At 41.1% G+C, this 16,315-nt stretch overlaps 1 protein-coding gene across 1 annotated transcript in view; it reads left to right on the top strand.

The window, feature by feature from the left end:
- NOSTRIN (nitric oxide synthase trafficking) overlaps positions 1-5,397 on the top strand; it is a 702,548-nt gene extending 697,151 nt beyond the window's left edge. The window contains exon 16 of the mRNA XM_044075591.1: positions 4,529-5,397. Coding sequence (XP_043931526.1) covers positions 4,529-4,665 — 137 coding nt within the window. The 3' untranslated portion in view covers positions 4,666-5,397. The remainder of the gene's footprint in view (positions 1-4,528) is intronic.
- Positions 5,398-16,315: the final 10,918 nt, after the last annotated feature.

Here is a 16,315-nt window from a genome sequence, read left to right as displayed (position 1 = left end):
CACAAAACAGCTTATTTGGCATAGTGGTATGTTGCTCTGTTTTGCACAAGGTCCCCTGGGTTCAAGATGTGGCAGTGAAATGTATGGTGGTAACGCAGCATTTTATTCTAGCAACTTTCCAACATTATACAAGCAATGTTTAAAATGTGTCCCTGGTTTTGGCCTTTGTCCACCCCAATAAATTTTGGCTTTTCTAGATTTCTTGTGCTGCAAAGTTCAGAGATACAGCTGAGTGTCGAGTAGATTTTACAAGGAGATGAGAGCTGCAGGGGAACAAAAGTTTAATGCTGTTTATGCTTAGTCTGCTTGCATTGTTAATAGCACAACAGGTTGCTTTTGATGCTCAAGGTTGTGGGTTCTACTCCCACAGTAGTTAGATGCATTGCTGATGCTGTACTGTGTTATACAAGGGGTGGATGCTGCAGTCCTTTTGGCAAAGATACCTAGTAACTATGAACCTGTTATCAGTTTGCTATCCATTCCCTATTGTGGTATTACTAGCTTATCATTTTTTTTAATACATGCAACATAGGCAATTTATTCTTCAAGGGCAAGTCATGACATATAAACTTGTTTGTTAGCAGCAATCTCTTTATTAGTTACAGATTTCTTTAATGTGGATTTTACTACTTCAGGGATTGTGCATATATACTGGTGGACTATAGAAGGTTGAGTAGACTTATTTATGATGTAAATGTTCCGAATTGGGCAGTTTTGTCATTTGGTGTATGCATTTTGTTTCATTGTTTACTGGAAAAATGCTCAAAACAATACATTTAAAATGCCCTCTAACAAGTGTACTATATTGTACAAGGAATATAATGTAATGCAGTCAGGAAGGTGTATCAAAGAGCATGTGTATGTTTCACGTTCAAGGTGCCTATGATTTTGAAAATAGCCCAAACTTAATCTTTATCTGCCACTGGCAAAATGTATTTTCTTTGAATGTGGGTTTCAATTCAATGCTGTTTCAATGCATGTGAGTTTCAAGGGCAGAGAAGTTTTAATGCTAAGTCTATTTTCATTGTGAGACTGCATTGCTTTGCTTAACAGATATTAGGGTTTGTGCTGTAAAATGCAAAATAAAACTTTCAAATGAAATCTAAATCATTGCAGAAGTAAAGCAGTATGCACATTACAGTGTTTATGGTAAATGGGGCAAAATAACCAAGGAATGGGATATTGGAATGGCTGCAGGGGGGGAGGCTCCATTCGACCATGATTTTGTGATGGGGTAGCAAACTTAGACAGCCCGGTTGAACTATACCTCTCAGTTGTCCATATTTTTGCAGAATGAATTGATATTTGCTTCTTATTTTTGGTTTGTTCCTCATACAATGTGTGATTTTCTAGCAAGTAATTTAGGAATGAAGTCACTAAATGAGAGACATTGAGTTTCAGATGTCATAACCTTCAGAAAAATGTATGCTAATGCAAAACCTGTTCTATCACTTGTCTTAAGTTTATACAAGAGCAATTTTTAGTAGTGTTTGTGTTCCCCAATATTTGACCCTGTCCAGATTTCCTGCATTAAGAGGTTGAGAGGTATGTGCAAATCGCTTTGTAGATGTAGGAATATCCAAACCTCTCCATTGCCCCCAATTTTGGCTCAAAATGTTGCTCTCCCTAATAATCCCTCCTCAAAATGGCAATTTTGGAAGAAAACATGATTGAAGTCTCCTAGAATAATGGTATTGGCTTAATGCATAGGGACACCATATTAGTTAGGTAGGAGATATGGACTGATGGGGTACATAGAGGGGACCTATAGTTAGGTATGACACAGTAAGGAGTTTTGTTAATGCTAAGTTGGATGTAGAGGAATTCCACGTCATTATCTCACCTAGCAAGTCTGGAGATGAATTGTTCTTTAAGAATATGCAGATACCATCACCCTTTCATCTAAGCTGGTAGACCTGAACTTGTGGCAGGTATTGAAATCCTGAGTGCTGTCATCGGTCTTGAACCAGGTCTCTGTGATGAGCAGGTATTGAAATCCTGCATTAAAGGGGTGCTGTCATCGGTCTTGAACCAGGTCTCTGATGTTTTCCAGGGGAAGCAGTGCTTGTAAAGAGTGGACTTTTTAGGTTAGCCTCTGAAAAGGAAACTGGTTATTTTCTAATTCATGTAGCTATAAAATTCAGTATAAAACTGTAAAAGTTTCTGAATGCAAACACTATTTATTAAAGCAGCATTACGGTAGGGAGTAGTTCAGTACAGAGATTCAACTATATACATAGCCATGAGTTCCTTTATACCTTTCTGTCAAAACCAACACCATGGTCACACAGAGTTTACAGTTGTAACTTTGAAAAAAATCTGTTTTATGTATTTCTTGCACTAAGAAGTTGGTGTGTGTGTGTGGTAGCATACCCCTCAGCTGTCCAGGTTTTTGCAGAATGTCCAGATTTTTGCCCCATATTCCTTCTAAAAAGGATTGAAGTTGCTAAATAATGAGACATTTCAGTTTTAGACGTCATATCATTTAGGAAAATGCATACTAACACAAATCCTGTTACTCTTGTAATTTTCTAAGTTTATGAGAGCCATATTTATAATCCGTCCCTATTTATTTTAGGCTTTGTCCAGATTTCTTGCACTAAGGTTGAGGCCTTGAGGGGTGTGGTATGTTTGTGAGAGAGAAAGTGAAATGCCCAAGTTAAGTTAGCAGGTGGAATTTATTTTCAAGTGCATTTTCAAGGAACTGTGAGTTTTAAGGGAAGTGAAGTTTACTGCTGCTCATGCCAAGTCTATTTACAATGTGCAACTGTTTTGTTTAGCAAATGGTATCTCTATTGTGGTATAAAGTTTTAAAGCTATGTTAGTAGCACCACAAGTAGAATATTTGCATCTTAATGTAGAGGCTTGAGGTTAGATTCCTACAGCATGTACATTTGTATGCTGCAGTCCTGAAGATGTCCTTCTTTGGATGAGATGCCTAATAACTATGAACCTGTTTTTCAGCTTGCCATCCATTTTCTATTGCAATATACCAGCTTACCATTTTTTAATTTAACATAGGCAATTTATTTTTGACAGCAGCAGGCACTGAATTTGTAGATGAAACACTGAAATATACAGTTGTTTTCTAGCAACAACATCTTCATTAGTTTCAGATATCTTTAATGTGGAATTATTCAGATTACTTTTACTTTGGCAGAGACACTCAGACAAGTGTTGCTGTATAATACAAGGGATATAATTCAATCAGGTAAATCAAATAACTTTTGCATGGCCCTAACAGTGTGCAAGGAGACTATTGCTTGAAAACAGTTCAAAGGTAAATAACCTGCCACTGGCCAGATGCATTTTCTTTGAATGTGGGTTTCAATGCTGTTTCATTGAATGTGAGTTTCAAAAGTAGAGAAGCTTTAATGCCAAGTCTGTTTTCATTGTAAGACTATTGCTTTGTTTAGGTTTATTAAATGTCTGTGTTTGGGCTATAATGTTTGAAATAAAAGTTGTAAATTAAATCCAACTGCCTGTAATCATTGTAGAATTAAAGCATAAAACAGTATGCACACAGATTTGAACAGTGTCTACAGCAAATGGGGAGAAATAGCCAAGTAATGGGACACTGGAATGGCTGTGTGGGCGGGGCTTGGGGTGGGTGGACTTGGGCGTGGCTATGTTGGCAGGGGCGGGGAGAGCTATGTGGGTGGGGCTCTGGGTTTGCACCCCCCTGCAAAAAATCCTGCGGGCTCCCTTGCCAGCAGCCTCTGCTCCATGAAAAGGAAATGCACCTATATTCAAGAAGGGGAGTTTCCCTACGTCCCATCCAAAATGTTCTCTACTCAGTATGAATACCACTTCAGGTCTCCCTTGAAAAGAGGCCACTGCTCTAGTGAGACTAACCCAGTCAACAAGTAGTGGTGAGCTGGCAGCTTTTAACTAACTTGTTAACAGACACAAATGTGTAGTGTTGTTTAACATGGGATGCACCTGTTCTCTCATGCCCATGCTATGTGGCTACTGTCACCTTCCATCCATGTGCAGAATTTACCATTCTGACAATGTATGATCTCTAACAGTGTAGCAAACATCACTCTTAGGCCTTAATAATCTCTCAGTGAAAGTGAGCTGACTTTAAGTGACAACTCCTTCCCTCTCAAGGCAGTTCTCTATTGACTAAAAGACATTTCCTGTCAAAAGCAGCATTAGCTCATGTTTTTTTTCTCCATGCCAGAGGGCCAGCAAGTTTCATTAACCATAATACTCCTACCAATATCATGTTTGTTAAAACTGTAAAAATAATGATCAACAATGTGAATAAGGAATTACAATACATGGACCATTGTTTTGCTTTTCAGCAGAATTTCATGCAAACTAAAATGTGCTTAGGCAATGTTGACTGGCTATGCAGCTATACATAAGAAAGTTAAAATGACCAAACTATAGTTCTGAAAAGGAAATACAGTAGTAACTGTTAAGGGTGCACTGATTTTAATAACTGTTTGCTTCCTGAATCTTTATTTAAGCACAAGTTTAACATTCATTAATGACACAGCCTTGCATATTCTTCTTACAGGAGATTTTCTTATAATACATCAAAAAGATGATGATGGCTGGTGGTACGGAACACTAAAAGAACAGAAAGGTCATTTTCCAGCGACATATGTAGAAGAACTGCCACATTTCCAGGTCTTAAAATCATCTGAAGCTTAAAAATGGAACTGACAATGTTTACAGACTTCAGTTTTTGATGAAAGAATAAATTATCAACAACATTAGGAATGAACAGTATGGGAGTGTTATTAAGCAAAAAATCTAAAAGTGACAAAAATTTAGAGATACAACAGATGCTCATACGAGCATGCAGAGTTTCATATAAAGAAAAAAACACTCTGTTTTTTGCACGTCCTCACATTCCCATTAAAATGATTCAGCCAGAACTGTTGTATATCTACTGTTAGAGATAAGAACATCCCACACATTTAAGTACTTTTTGTATTATGAGCCTGCACTGAAATATAATTTGTTTCTGAACATTAAGACAGTCCAGTTCACATATTTGAAGTTTCATAAAAAATCCTATATTCCAAATATTTTAATTATACTTTAAAGTCACGGTATAATGCAGCATATTTATAGTTTAATACTAAATCTGTACAAATTTTAGAAAACATCACTGTGTTTATTGTCTGTTACTTTTATATATAAGGATCATATCACATCTGAGTGTAAAATGTAATTTACTTGCAAATGCAGGTGTTGGAAAATGTAGTCTTAGACACAGAAATTAATTTAAAAGGACCACATGTTCTACATTTAAATCAGAACTTTAGAAATATTACTGTTAGCAGTGTATAAAATGACTACATTTGGATGACTGGAATATTTATCATAATACAATTAATGTTTCACTAAAGCTTAACCTAGTTTTGACCATCAGATCAAGGACAAGTGTGCTGGATTTTGTTTTGTGCAAGAATGCAAAAATTAGGTTTCTATCATGAAATTATGTATATGATTTACATGCACATACAAAGTTGTCAAGCATATGCAAATTGTGATACAGTCTAACTTTGGGTAAAAGAAGACAAGCATTCTAGTCTCCTACTAGCCTTAAATTTGGGGGATATGCACGACAGTATTGAAGGTGTCTTATGGTGGCAGTTACTACAAAACACAAGATAAACAGTAGAGCACCATGAAATCTGCAAACATTTTGATATGAGAACGTAGCAAAATGGATGTGCATAAGAGAGAAAAACACCTTGACTGAAAGCAAAATAGAGTATTTTTTTGTTCTTTTATACTGACATTGGGAAGCTGTGAGCAACAGATGAAATGGACCACTTGTGTATGCTATTTTCACCATCTGATATAGGAACAGAAGCAAGGGAGTTTAAAAAGAAAATAGAGAGTGACAGCTACATAAGGAGTAATCTCTATTACAGATGAATGGTATATGTGAATGCCTCTTTCTAAGAGCAGATTTAGGCTTTATATTTACATTTACCATGTTGCATTAAAATAGAGACAGGAAAGTTAAGAACTAATGGTCACTTTACCACACTTAATATTAAGTCTTCCCTGAAAAGGGGAAGGGACCCTTTGTCCTTTGGGAGTAATTAGTTATTAAAATGAAAATAGCTTGAATACAGACCCATGTCACTATTATTATTTTGTAAAAGGGTATTTGTAACCATGCACCCTTTTGTTAGTAAGAATTCCAGTACTACTAATAATAATCTCAGTGAGTCTCTCCCTATGATTTCTACAGAATAAAATAGTGATAAGGAACAAAAAATATAATTTCTTGGGTAAGTAATAACTCTGCTGAAGAAGGAGGATGGGCTTCCGAAATGCTAGGTGAGCCACTACTTATTAACCAGCTGGATTAAAAATCTAGGTAATGACAAACACTGACCAGCATAATTTATAATATGGGTTAAGAAAAGTTAGGGCAAGATTCACAAAATCTCCGTGTAAGAGATAGCAAGTCTTACACGGAGGCTGCAGTTAAACGGGGTGATGTCAGATGCCATGCATATTCATGAGAGCATGCTGAATCACACCCTAGGCTAACACGGTCCATGTAGGAAAGTAGGGGGCGTGTCCGCATGGCGAGTCCTACAAAGGGACACGCCCCCAGAAGAGTCACAGTCCTGAAAGGAAATTCCCACGAGCGAGTCCGCGGAAATGTCAAGAAACACAACACCACACATGCCCCCACAGACTATAAACCCAACTGTAATGTAAAATGTAAAAATTAACAGTTTAATTTTTTTTTTTTATAATTTCAAAAAAGTTTGCCCGTAATTGTGCTCGTTTGTGCGGGTGTGCCCTTCGCTCAGCCACAGTTAGCAGTCATTGGAAAAGCATAAAAGATCTAAATATGCAAATTAAGCCAAGTAGCAATAGCGTAGCGGTAGAGACGTTGGCCAAAGAGGAGGTAGTCACAGTTCGAGCCCCAACAACATCATTTTCTATTTTTAGTGAAATAAGCACAAAACAATCCCCTGACATATATGTACATATATATAACTATAATTTAAGTAAAATGTAATGAAATGTGCCATGTATTTTTGAAGAAATCTGATACAATAAAAAAAAAAATTTATAAGTGCCCATAGCTGAGCAGCACTCTACCAAGCTGAGTATGACTGCCTGCAGGTGAGCAGTGGTTTAACAGGTGTAATATGAGTGCCAGGAGTTGTGCGGCGCTTTAACATGCTGAAACTGTGTGCCCATAGCTGAGCAATGCCTCACACAGCGTAATATGTGGGCTCATAGCCAAATGATGCGTAAACTAGCGTAACCCGTTTGCGCGGAGCTGCGCAACGTGCCAACCAGCTTACCGGCGGGCAACGTAGGGCAGGCTGTATCAAAGCCGCCTTTACACAGAAACACCTCCTAGCCTGTGTAGACAGTCAGAAAATAAAAAAAGCAATGCCCAGGCTCAAACCCAGGATACCGTGCACCATAGTCAAAGTACTGAACCACTAAGCCATGACAGTTGTACTGAGAAATGCAGTATTAGCATATATATAGGAATGAATGGAAATAGAAGCATGACAAAGCAGGTTTTTTCAAGCTGATACATTTCCAAAATGGCCAGTCACAGATAAGTGCGGGAAAAACGGCATATATAAGCCCCATAGGCAGGAATACACAGCATAACTGATTGTGGAACCTATCTGCAGTCAGGATGGGAGGTGTAGGAGAGGGCAGTCACTTCTGAGCACAGAGGTGGGGTATTGAGGAGTCCATATATATGGTTTGGCTCCTAGTCCACGATCATGAGGCTCAACTCATGCAGGGCCAGGTTCTGTGGGATGTGTACAAAGCAGAGGCATGGAACCGGTTGGCACATGATCTCAGCAGTGCCACAGGCATACCAAGGACTGGTGAACAGGTCTGTCACCAGCATGCGGACCTGAAGAGATGAAAGCAGGACCAACTGAACCGTTGGATCCAGGAGGCCCAGCAAATGCCCAACGCCTCACTAATGAGTAAGTATCCACGTAATTACGTATGTAAGAAATTATCCTAGCTGATATTATGGAGATGTATGTTCCAATATTACTTTATTTACATTACAGCTGCAGGTGTGCGTTCCGCGAATCGGTGAGCCTATGGTGATAGGCTGGTGTGGTTGTGCCACCAGGCAGGTTAGTAATTATTTTTCTGTAATTGTTATACAATATAAGTGAGACAGCTTGTAAAAGAGTTCAGTGTAGTTACATATTAATAAAGTTCAAATAACACTAGAAGAAAGATTCTGCTAGTACTGTATGATTAGATAAGTGATGCAGCCTGTAATCCAGAAATAAAAATTAAACAAGTCAGAAATAGAGATTTTCCACCTGTATTGTAATATCAGATAACCTGCTGCAGCCTGAAAATTAGTGGTAAACAAGCTAAAGACAATAGACATGTGTCAAATACATCCCCTTTAAAAATCTGCCATATGAAACAAGTGAGTCTGTTGGAAAGGTTTGTTGTAACCAAGTAAGACATGCTAATAACGCCTAGAATAAAGTACCATCTTGAATTGTAAAAATAAAACAAGTGAGAGTGTGAAAAAGAGGTATGAATCCACCAAGAAAGCTGTAATAACTCTTGAATAAAGAATACTGCAGTCAGTACATAATGAAATGAATGAGACAGCCACAACCAAACAGTGAAATGTTTGTAATAAAGTACTGAAGCTGGAATGTGTCTGTCCCACAATTTGGATATGTTGCTGTACCCTTGCAATATGGAGATAGTATGGTTGTATGAAATAATGAACATCCACAGTTGTCTAGAGCCATATAAATCAAATGTAGCAGGATGCTGTACCTGAACACAGCCAGATATGAACGTGTATGAATAAAAATGCAATGTATATTAATGTAGCAGTAACATTCCCATCACCAACATTCCTAAGGTTACATATAGGAAACTGTACTAAGACCTGTAGGGTATATATATCTGCAGCTACTAGAAATGTACAGCATATGTATAGGTAGTTGAAGTTGTTAATGAAATATTTCTTCACCCTACCCTATATTCACAAATAATGCCATTCCACAACAAACTGGGTATGTGTATTCACAATTAATTCCTATGGACATTTGTCCTGTTGGTTCATACATATTTGCACGTACGTTGATGCATGTGCCCTGTTCACATATCCAAACCTGATGGCCTGTTGCCATCAATCAACCCTGTATGCTGTTGGATTGTGTACTGTTGTTCAAAATATGCATGTGTTATGCTTGCTGTTCAATGTTTGGAATTCATGGGTGTTTGGTTAATGGGAATACTGATGCATGCTGTTGCAACAAATTTTGAATGGTATTGTTTGTTACCAACCCAAAATGTCATAAAATATTGCTAAACATAGGACAACAGGGAAGGCGGGTTCCAGCGGACTCACCTCTCCCACCTCAGCTGGCGAGTGCACCTGACACTAGTGCACAGGCCGGAACCGCCTCCGGTGGCCCTGTGCCACCTTCGGGTGGAAGCGCTGCTGGGGATGGGGCTCATCCCCCCTCTGCAAGCGTGGCCAGAGGAGAACGTCCACTCACCCTCCAAAGTGTCCGGTCTGTGGTGCGTAGCGAGATCAGGCATTCTGTGCTTGAACCCCTATGCCAGCTTGAGGCACGGGTGGTGCAACTCACGGGTGTGCCTGCTGCCCATCCTACACAGCCCCCAGCACAGCCCCATCCTGGGCAGTGAAGGCGCAGTGGCAACTGCCCATGGGTGGGGATCTCAGTTCCACTGTTGCCATCTGTGGGCTCATGGGCTCGTGATATCCAAACATCCGTCCCAGTCAATTGTGTTCCCCCCCCACATGTGTCATACTCCGCCCCTGTATGCGTCTTGTTTGTCTTGTCTGTTAACCTCCCCTACCTACCTCCCCAAATATACCTACTTCCTGTACCTCACATTCCACTCTCACCTGAAAAAAAAATAAATAAATAAAAAAAGGGCACTCTGTTCCCGCAAAAAAATTACGCCGCATACATAGCTGCCCATTTTGCAGACATGTCTGCTGGACATGTGAACTGGTAATTACAATTGGCTGTACAACATATTTTGTTGTCCTCACCCCTCTCTCAGGGGTGGAAGGTTTCAAATTTCACACCAAATTACACACATATGCACAGCTGTTGCTGATAAGGAAATGGGCAGCTATGGGCCTTTCCTACATCCTTCCTGCAAATCCCGAGCTTGTTTTCCTACTGTCCTACCCTCTTTCTGCCCCCTTTTTCATCACTTTCCTATCTCCCCATTTTCTTTTCTTTCAAAGAAATTAGTGCGGGTGTGAGCGAGAGTAAGCACTTTTAAGCAGTTGTAAGCGGGTGTGCGTTTGTGTGTGCTTATCTAAACGTGTGTGCACGAAACTAAGTGACAGTGCGCATGCGTGAGCACTGTGCAAACCAGTGCTAACCCGCTTACAACTGCTTAAAAGTGCCTTAGTCACTCTGAATGACAAGGCCTGTAGTCTGCTCAGCAGCAAAATAAAATTCCTCTGTCAGTCTTGAACCCAGGACCTTGGAAACACTAGTCTGCATGACTTACCACTAAGCCATGACTGATATACAAAAACTTTGTGCTGAAAGCAATATATCATGAAATAGTAGGACTGAATGTAAAGGGAATATAGGAAGGCTATTACACAAAGCTTTTCTTGCATCTTTACTGGCAATTCTTGTGGATTTGCATTACATTAGTGTAAGAAGAGAAACAGCCATGCTAGTAGGTAGCTAGTAGGTAATAATGTGACAGTAGCATCTTGCAAACCACACACACTATCAGAGCAGGATAAACACTGCCATATTTGAATAGGCAAGAGGCCAGACCTCGCAACTGTGACTGATTTACAGGGATGTTCCTGATTTGAAAACAAATGTTAACTGTGCCCCACTGACTCCCTGTGAAATGTACTAACAGTAGGCAGAAAGGTGTGGAATCCCATGTAATGGTAACTGTCAATTACTTAAAGTATGCACTACTTGCATGTCAGAAATGGTGTAGTAATACATATGCTCAAAATACCCCACAGTCACAACTGCAGAATATCTGAAATATATCACGGGTGTATCTCACTGATATGTACCATTCCCTGAGGCTGATAAAAGATACACCTGAGAGTATCTGAGGCCTGCAAGTGTCACAAACTCACAGGCATATCATTCTGTCTGCTGTCACACACTCTGTGAATAGCTGTAGAATTGCTTCCACAAGCACACCCTCATGTAGGAGTACAACCCAGAAATATCAAAGGATGCAGCCAACTAATAAAATAAGGACAGTATAGCAGTTTACAAGCCCTGCATGTGCCTGCTATCCATAACTGTTAGTACAAAGTACAAGGCCCCGCTACTGCTCAGCAGCAAAATAAAATACCCTTGTAGGTGTCAAGTCCCACACCTTGGCCAGACCAGACTGCATGCAGTACCACCAAACCACACCAAACATATAAGGAATTGCTGCTGAAAGAAATATAGCAAGCATTGCAAGGAGTGAATGTAAATGGAAAATAGGAAAGCCATAGCAACACATTCCAGTAAAGACACTTAGCAGGCCTTCAATGAGTGAATGTAAAGGCTAAACAGTGAAGCCATAGCAACAAATTGCAAGAGCCACTGCTGTATACCAGTTAATTCACAAGTCCCACAGGAAAGCACATACTCCACATACTCCCATTTAAACAGTATTAGTATTATTAGGTGTCAGTTAACATACACACTGAGAAGAATGAACTGGAGGAAGCAATAGTCAGGTTTCAGTACAACATGCATTTCAGTGCCTACAACACAGCCTTAAATATGAGAGACATACCAACCTTTACACTCACAGAACAGTGTCCACAGCATACAAGCATGGTTCCCACCTTGAAAATCTGAAAGGACTACGCCTACCTAACCTAACATTTTATAGCACTGTCCTGAAATCACAGTGAGAACTGCAATTACCACACAGCAGGCTGCATGCAATTAGTAAATGCTGGCTAACAATTGGTGCAGAGGCCATCACATGCACATGTGCAGATACCTACAAAAGCAGCCTGTACTCCCAGTCCACACATGCAATAGTTTCATTGCAACAACCGAAGGGGGAGAGAGACAGAGAGAGACACCAAAATAAATAAATAAAAATAAAAACCATCAAGGCAACCATCAGCAGGCCAGCCAGCAGCAAGCCATCCCAAACAGCAGTGAGAAACAAAGGTAATGTAAGCTACATAATCTAATAATCTACATACTGTGAACCCTCCATATGTGTTAGCAGTCTGTATCTATATATATATATATATATATATATATATATATATATATATATATATATATATATATATATATATATATATATGAAGATGTGCATAGCAGGGGACATACTGCAACTGTTAGTGAAGGCTGGACATACATATGTATTTGAAGGTTATATATATAATATGCATATATGTGTACATAGATAGAGAGGGATGTATAAATAGATAGACATATATAGATAGATAGATAGATAGAATATGTATATACATATATATATGTAATAGACACATACATATATAGATATATATAGATACATACATATATACAGACAGATATGAATGTCTAGAGATATATATGAATATCTCTCTCTGTGTGTGTATATATATATATATATATATATATATATATATATATATATACTGAGAGAGGCACATGTGTGCGGATGTATTGCAACAGGTGCCTGATGGCAAAGGCATGTACTGAACACCAGTGTGGATACTGGAGTACCATACCCCATTCCAAAACACTTACACCACTAACCACCACATAGGTGGTTGCCTGCCTACTACTGGATGTGTCAGAAGGGAACATGGGAAACAAGTGTACAATAGCCTCCCCTTTGATATTCACAGTGGCACACTAGTCTTGTAATCCCTGTACATGGTACGTGTCAGCACAAATGGTGTGTCAGCTAGGGAAATGTAGGCCACTGTACCCCTCTACACCTCACAATGTCCTACACAGTATGTACCTCCCATGACAACTACAGAAAGGGGGAAGGACACAGTCATACCTAACAAACGGTGATAATGCCCTCAAACACATTACCTATGCAGAGTGACTGACAAAACCACAGATAGAGTGCCTTTCATACTACCTACACAGAGGTTACCACTGCTGGATATACATAGTTAAGTCACACCCATAACAGTTGTCCAACAACCATGGTAACACCTCACAATATCCCCAGCCTAAATGACCTATGTCTGTCATCCTTGGCACCGCAGTAAAGAGCCCATGGTGGAGGTACAGGTTCCTACCCACAAATAAGCCATACCCTGGAGTAAACCACCCAGCATTAAGAAGCAAGGCTCCTCATTAGTAGATGTCAGACATACCCCTGTTGAATGTTATGCAGATAGGTAATATGCCATATGAGCCACCCTGTGTAACTGTTTGACAGGAGCAAGTACAATTACATTACATGTGTCCCAAGGGGCAGGGTAGCATAACAGTATGCTGCTGTAGGACCAGGGCCAATAGCATACTACCTACCTATGACACAATGCACACACACATGTACTCATTGCAATACCAACTATGTGAGGTGGAATGAGTGTGCCACTGACTGTGTGCAAGGTCTGTAATGGTGTGATTGTTCAGCATGACTTTGTGTCTGTCATGGTAGTGTGTGTCCTTGGTGTGAGGCCAGAGAAAGATGTCAGGTATTGGGATACAAATATACTACATTGCCATATGTTGTGCTGTAGTTCCCTGTATATGACTGTGGTGTAGGTAGGGCTATGGCCGCAAAGACTAGGGTGCATTACCATTGAAATTTTAACTGTGCATTGCATGCATTGCATGGGTTGACAATGTTCCCCATCCATTACCTTGATACATACCCCCAGTGTGAGGTTGTGCATTGGACCTCAAACAGTGTGTCGACTGCTGGTGTATACTAGTTTGTTGTACGGAGTATGCCAGTCACTGTCACACAGTTGTTGGCTGAGCACTGATATGTGGTCATTTACATGTGTATCCCCCAATAGACAGACAGATGCTATATATGGCAGTTCAAGTGATATCACTACAGTAGAGTATTATGTGTGCCATATTACTTGCTCACATATTTTTCTTTTCCTTCCAGGGCGATGGTGCACCAGTGCAACCCCTCATACTCGGCTGCAGAGGATGAGGAGATACACCAGAGCCTGGTGCGGGATTTTGCCACACTCTTTTCCCGAACCAGCCAGAAGCAGCAGGAGAGGACTGCACTGTGGCAAGACCTTGTCCATCGGGTAAATGACATAGGCATGCATAACCGGACATATGAGCAAGTACGCCATCACTGCAGTGATTTAATTAGAAATGTCTGTCAGCATGCGTCTGATATCCACAGGCAACAGCTTGCCACAGGTGGTGGGGCAGCTATACACCCCCCCCTCACCAGACTAGAGGAGCTCCTCCTAAGTGTTGTGGCTCCAGCCCAACAACAACAACATCCGCAGACATGTGCAATGATGGAGGCTGGAGACACCCAGCATGTGGACATGGAGCATGCAGGTAACATGCCATATCTATAGTTGACTGTTCTCTACACTGGTAGTTTATGCATGTGTGAGATGTGTACTGTGTTTGTAGCTGTTATCCTGGAAATTACTGTGCAAGATTGATATTCTCAATATCAGCAGTAGACCTGTCAAAGCCAACTGTTGTACTAATGTACTGTATCATACTCACAGTATCAATGGCACAGTTGTGCCCACTGACAATAAATGTCTTATGTGTGCAGGTCCCTCTGGTGTAACAGCAAGGCAGCCAATCCATGCTAGTGAGTGTGTAATAACAATACTTTTAATACTAATGATAATAATAGTAATAATACCCTCAAACAGTATTGCTATGTGTTGGATTGCAGGTGTGTTTGTGTCTGTGTGTTTGTATCTCATGTACTGAGGAGTGTGCATGTGCCCATGTGTGCATGTGTCCATGTGTGCATGTGCCCATGTGTGCATATGTGTATGTGCATGCGTGCATGTGCGCATGTGTGCATGTGCCCATGTGTGCATGTCTGCATGTGCCCATGTGTGCATGTGTGCATGTGCCCATGTGCGCATGTGTGCATGTGCCCATGTGCGCATGTGTGCATGTGTGCATGTGTCCGTGTGCGTCTGTGGTAACATTGTGTATACATTGTAAACTGTGTTTCCTGTCTTCCTCTCACAGGTTCTGGTGTTGCTCTGGTGATGTGCAGCAGGGAACCTGAAGCCACTGCTGGGGATAATGATAATGATGATACATGTGTAATGGCACAGGGAGGTGTGACAGGGTCTGTTGTTGGTCAGCAAATCCACAGTACACAGCAGTCAACCCCATCAATGCGCACAGTCATCCTACCAATACATCCATTGCCACCAATGTCCTTAGGTGAGGGACAGCATACAGTGGGCATTGACCAGGGTAATGTGGTATCAGTGGCACATGCATCCCCTCACCGCAGCCATGGCCAGAGTCCTGACATGGTACCACACAGGCAGATGTCCAGGGGTTCTCGTGGGAGCATCCGTGGTCATACTGCCCCTGTCAGACTTGCCCACAGAGGTCTTTCAACCTCAGCTATGTTCTGGGCTGTAATGCAGGCACAGGCACATATGGAACGGTACACCAGGCAGAGTCTGAGGGAGCTTAGAGCACATCGCACTGCTATGAATGACACTATGCGTGACGTTGCGGCTGCCATCCATAATTTCACCGAGGTCATTGATAGACGTTGGAGGGACACATTAGATCTGTTCCACAACTACATGTCCATGAGCCAGGGCAATGCAGGACAGTTGAGGTGTCGACGTGGAAGTATGCCAGCAACATCAGCAGCTGGCAGTCAATGCGGATGACAACAAACCCGCAGCTGCTCCCATAGTGCCAGTACCAGCCCCAGCAATGCTGGGTCTGTGCTGTCATCAGTCCGCCCTAGGAGACCATGTGCATGTGGCTCTGGACAGTCCCAGCAGGGACATGTGTCCAGTCATCAATCAACTGCTTCTGATGACAGTACCCAGTCTGGCTTAGTACCTGATACTGTCCGTAGCACCCCTGCCAGGCACAGGTACCGTGTCCGTGGCCAGAGACAGTGATCTGTATGACCTGGCAGATACAGTGTGTGGCTATCCACAAACACCCGTATATGGCAGCCACGAGGTGGAACTGTGTGCATGCATACACACATGTATAATGCTAACACCTAGGGCTAACACATACATGCACACACCGTATCAACATTGCCCCATCTTGTACTGTTGTCCCTCACTAACACACACACACACATACATGTCGATTGTTGTATCAGTGGCAGACTCAGGCATACCAAGTACACACCCTGT

The sequence above is a fragment of the Protopterus annectens genome, chromosome 6.part1 (genome assembly GCF_019279795.1).
Source record: "Protopterus annectens isolate FY-2018-M chromosome 6.part1, PAN1.0, whole genome shotgun sequence".
Classification (NCBI taxonomy): Eukaryota; Metazoa; Chordata; order Ceratodontiformes; family Protopteridae; genus Protopterus; species Protopterus annectens.
Note: the sequence above shows the minus strand (reverse complement) of the source record. Positions and strands in the feature narration are given on the sequence as shown.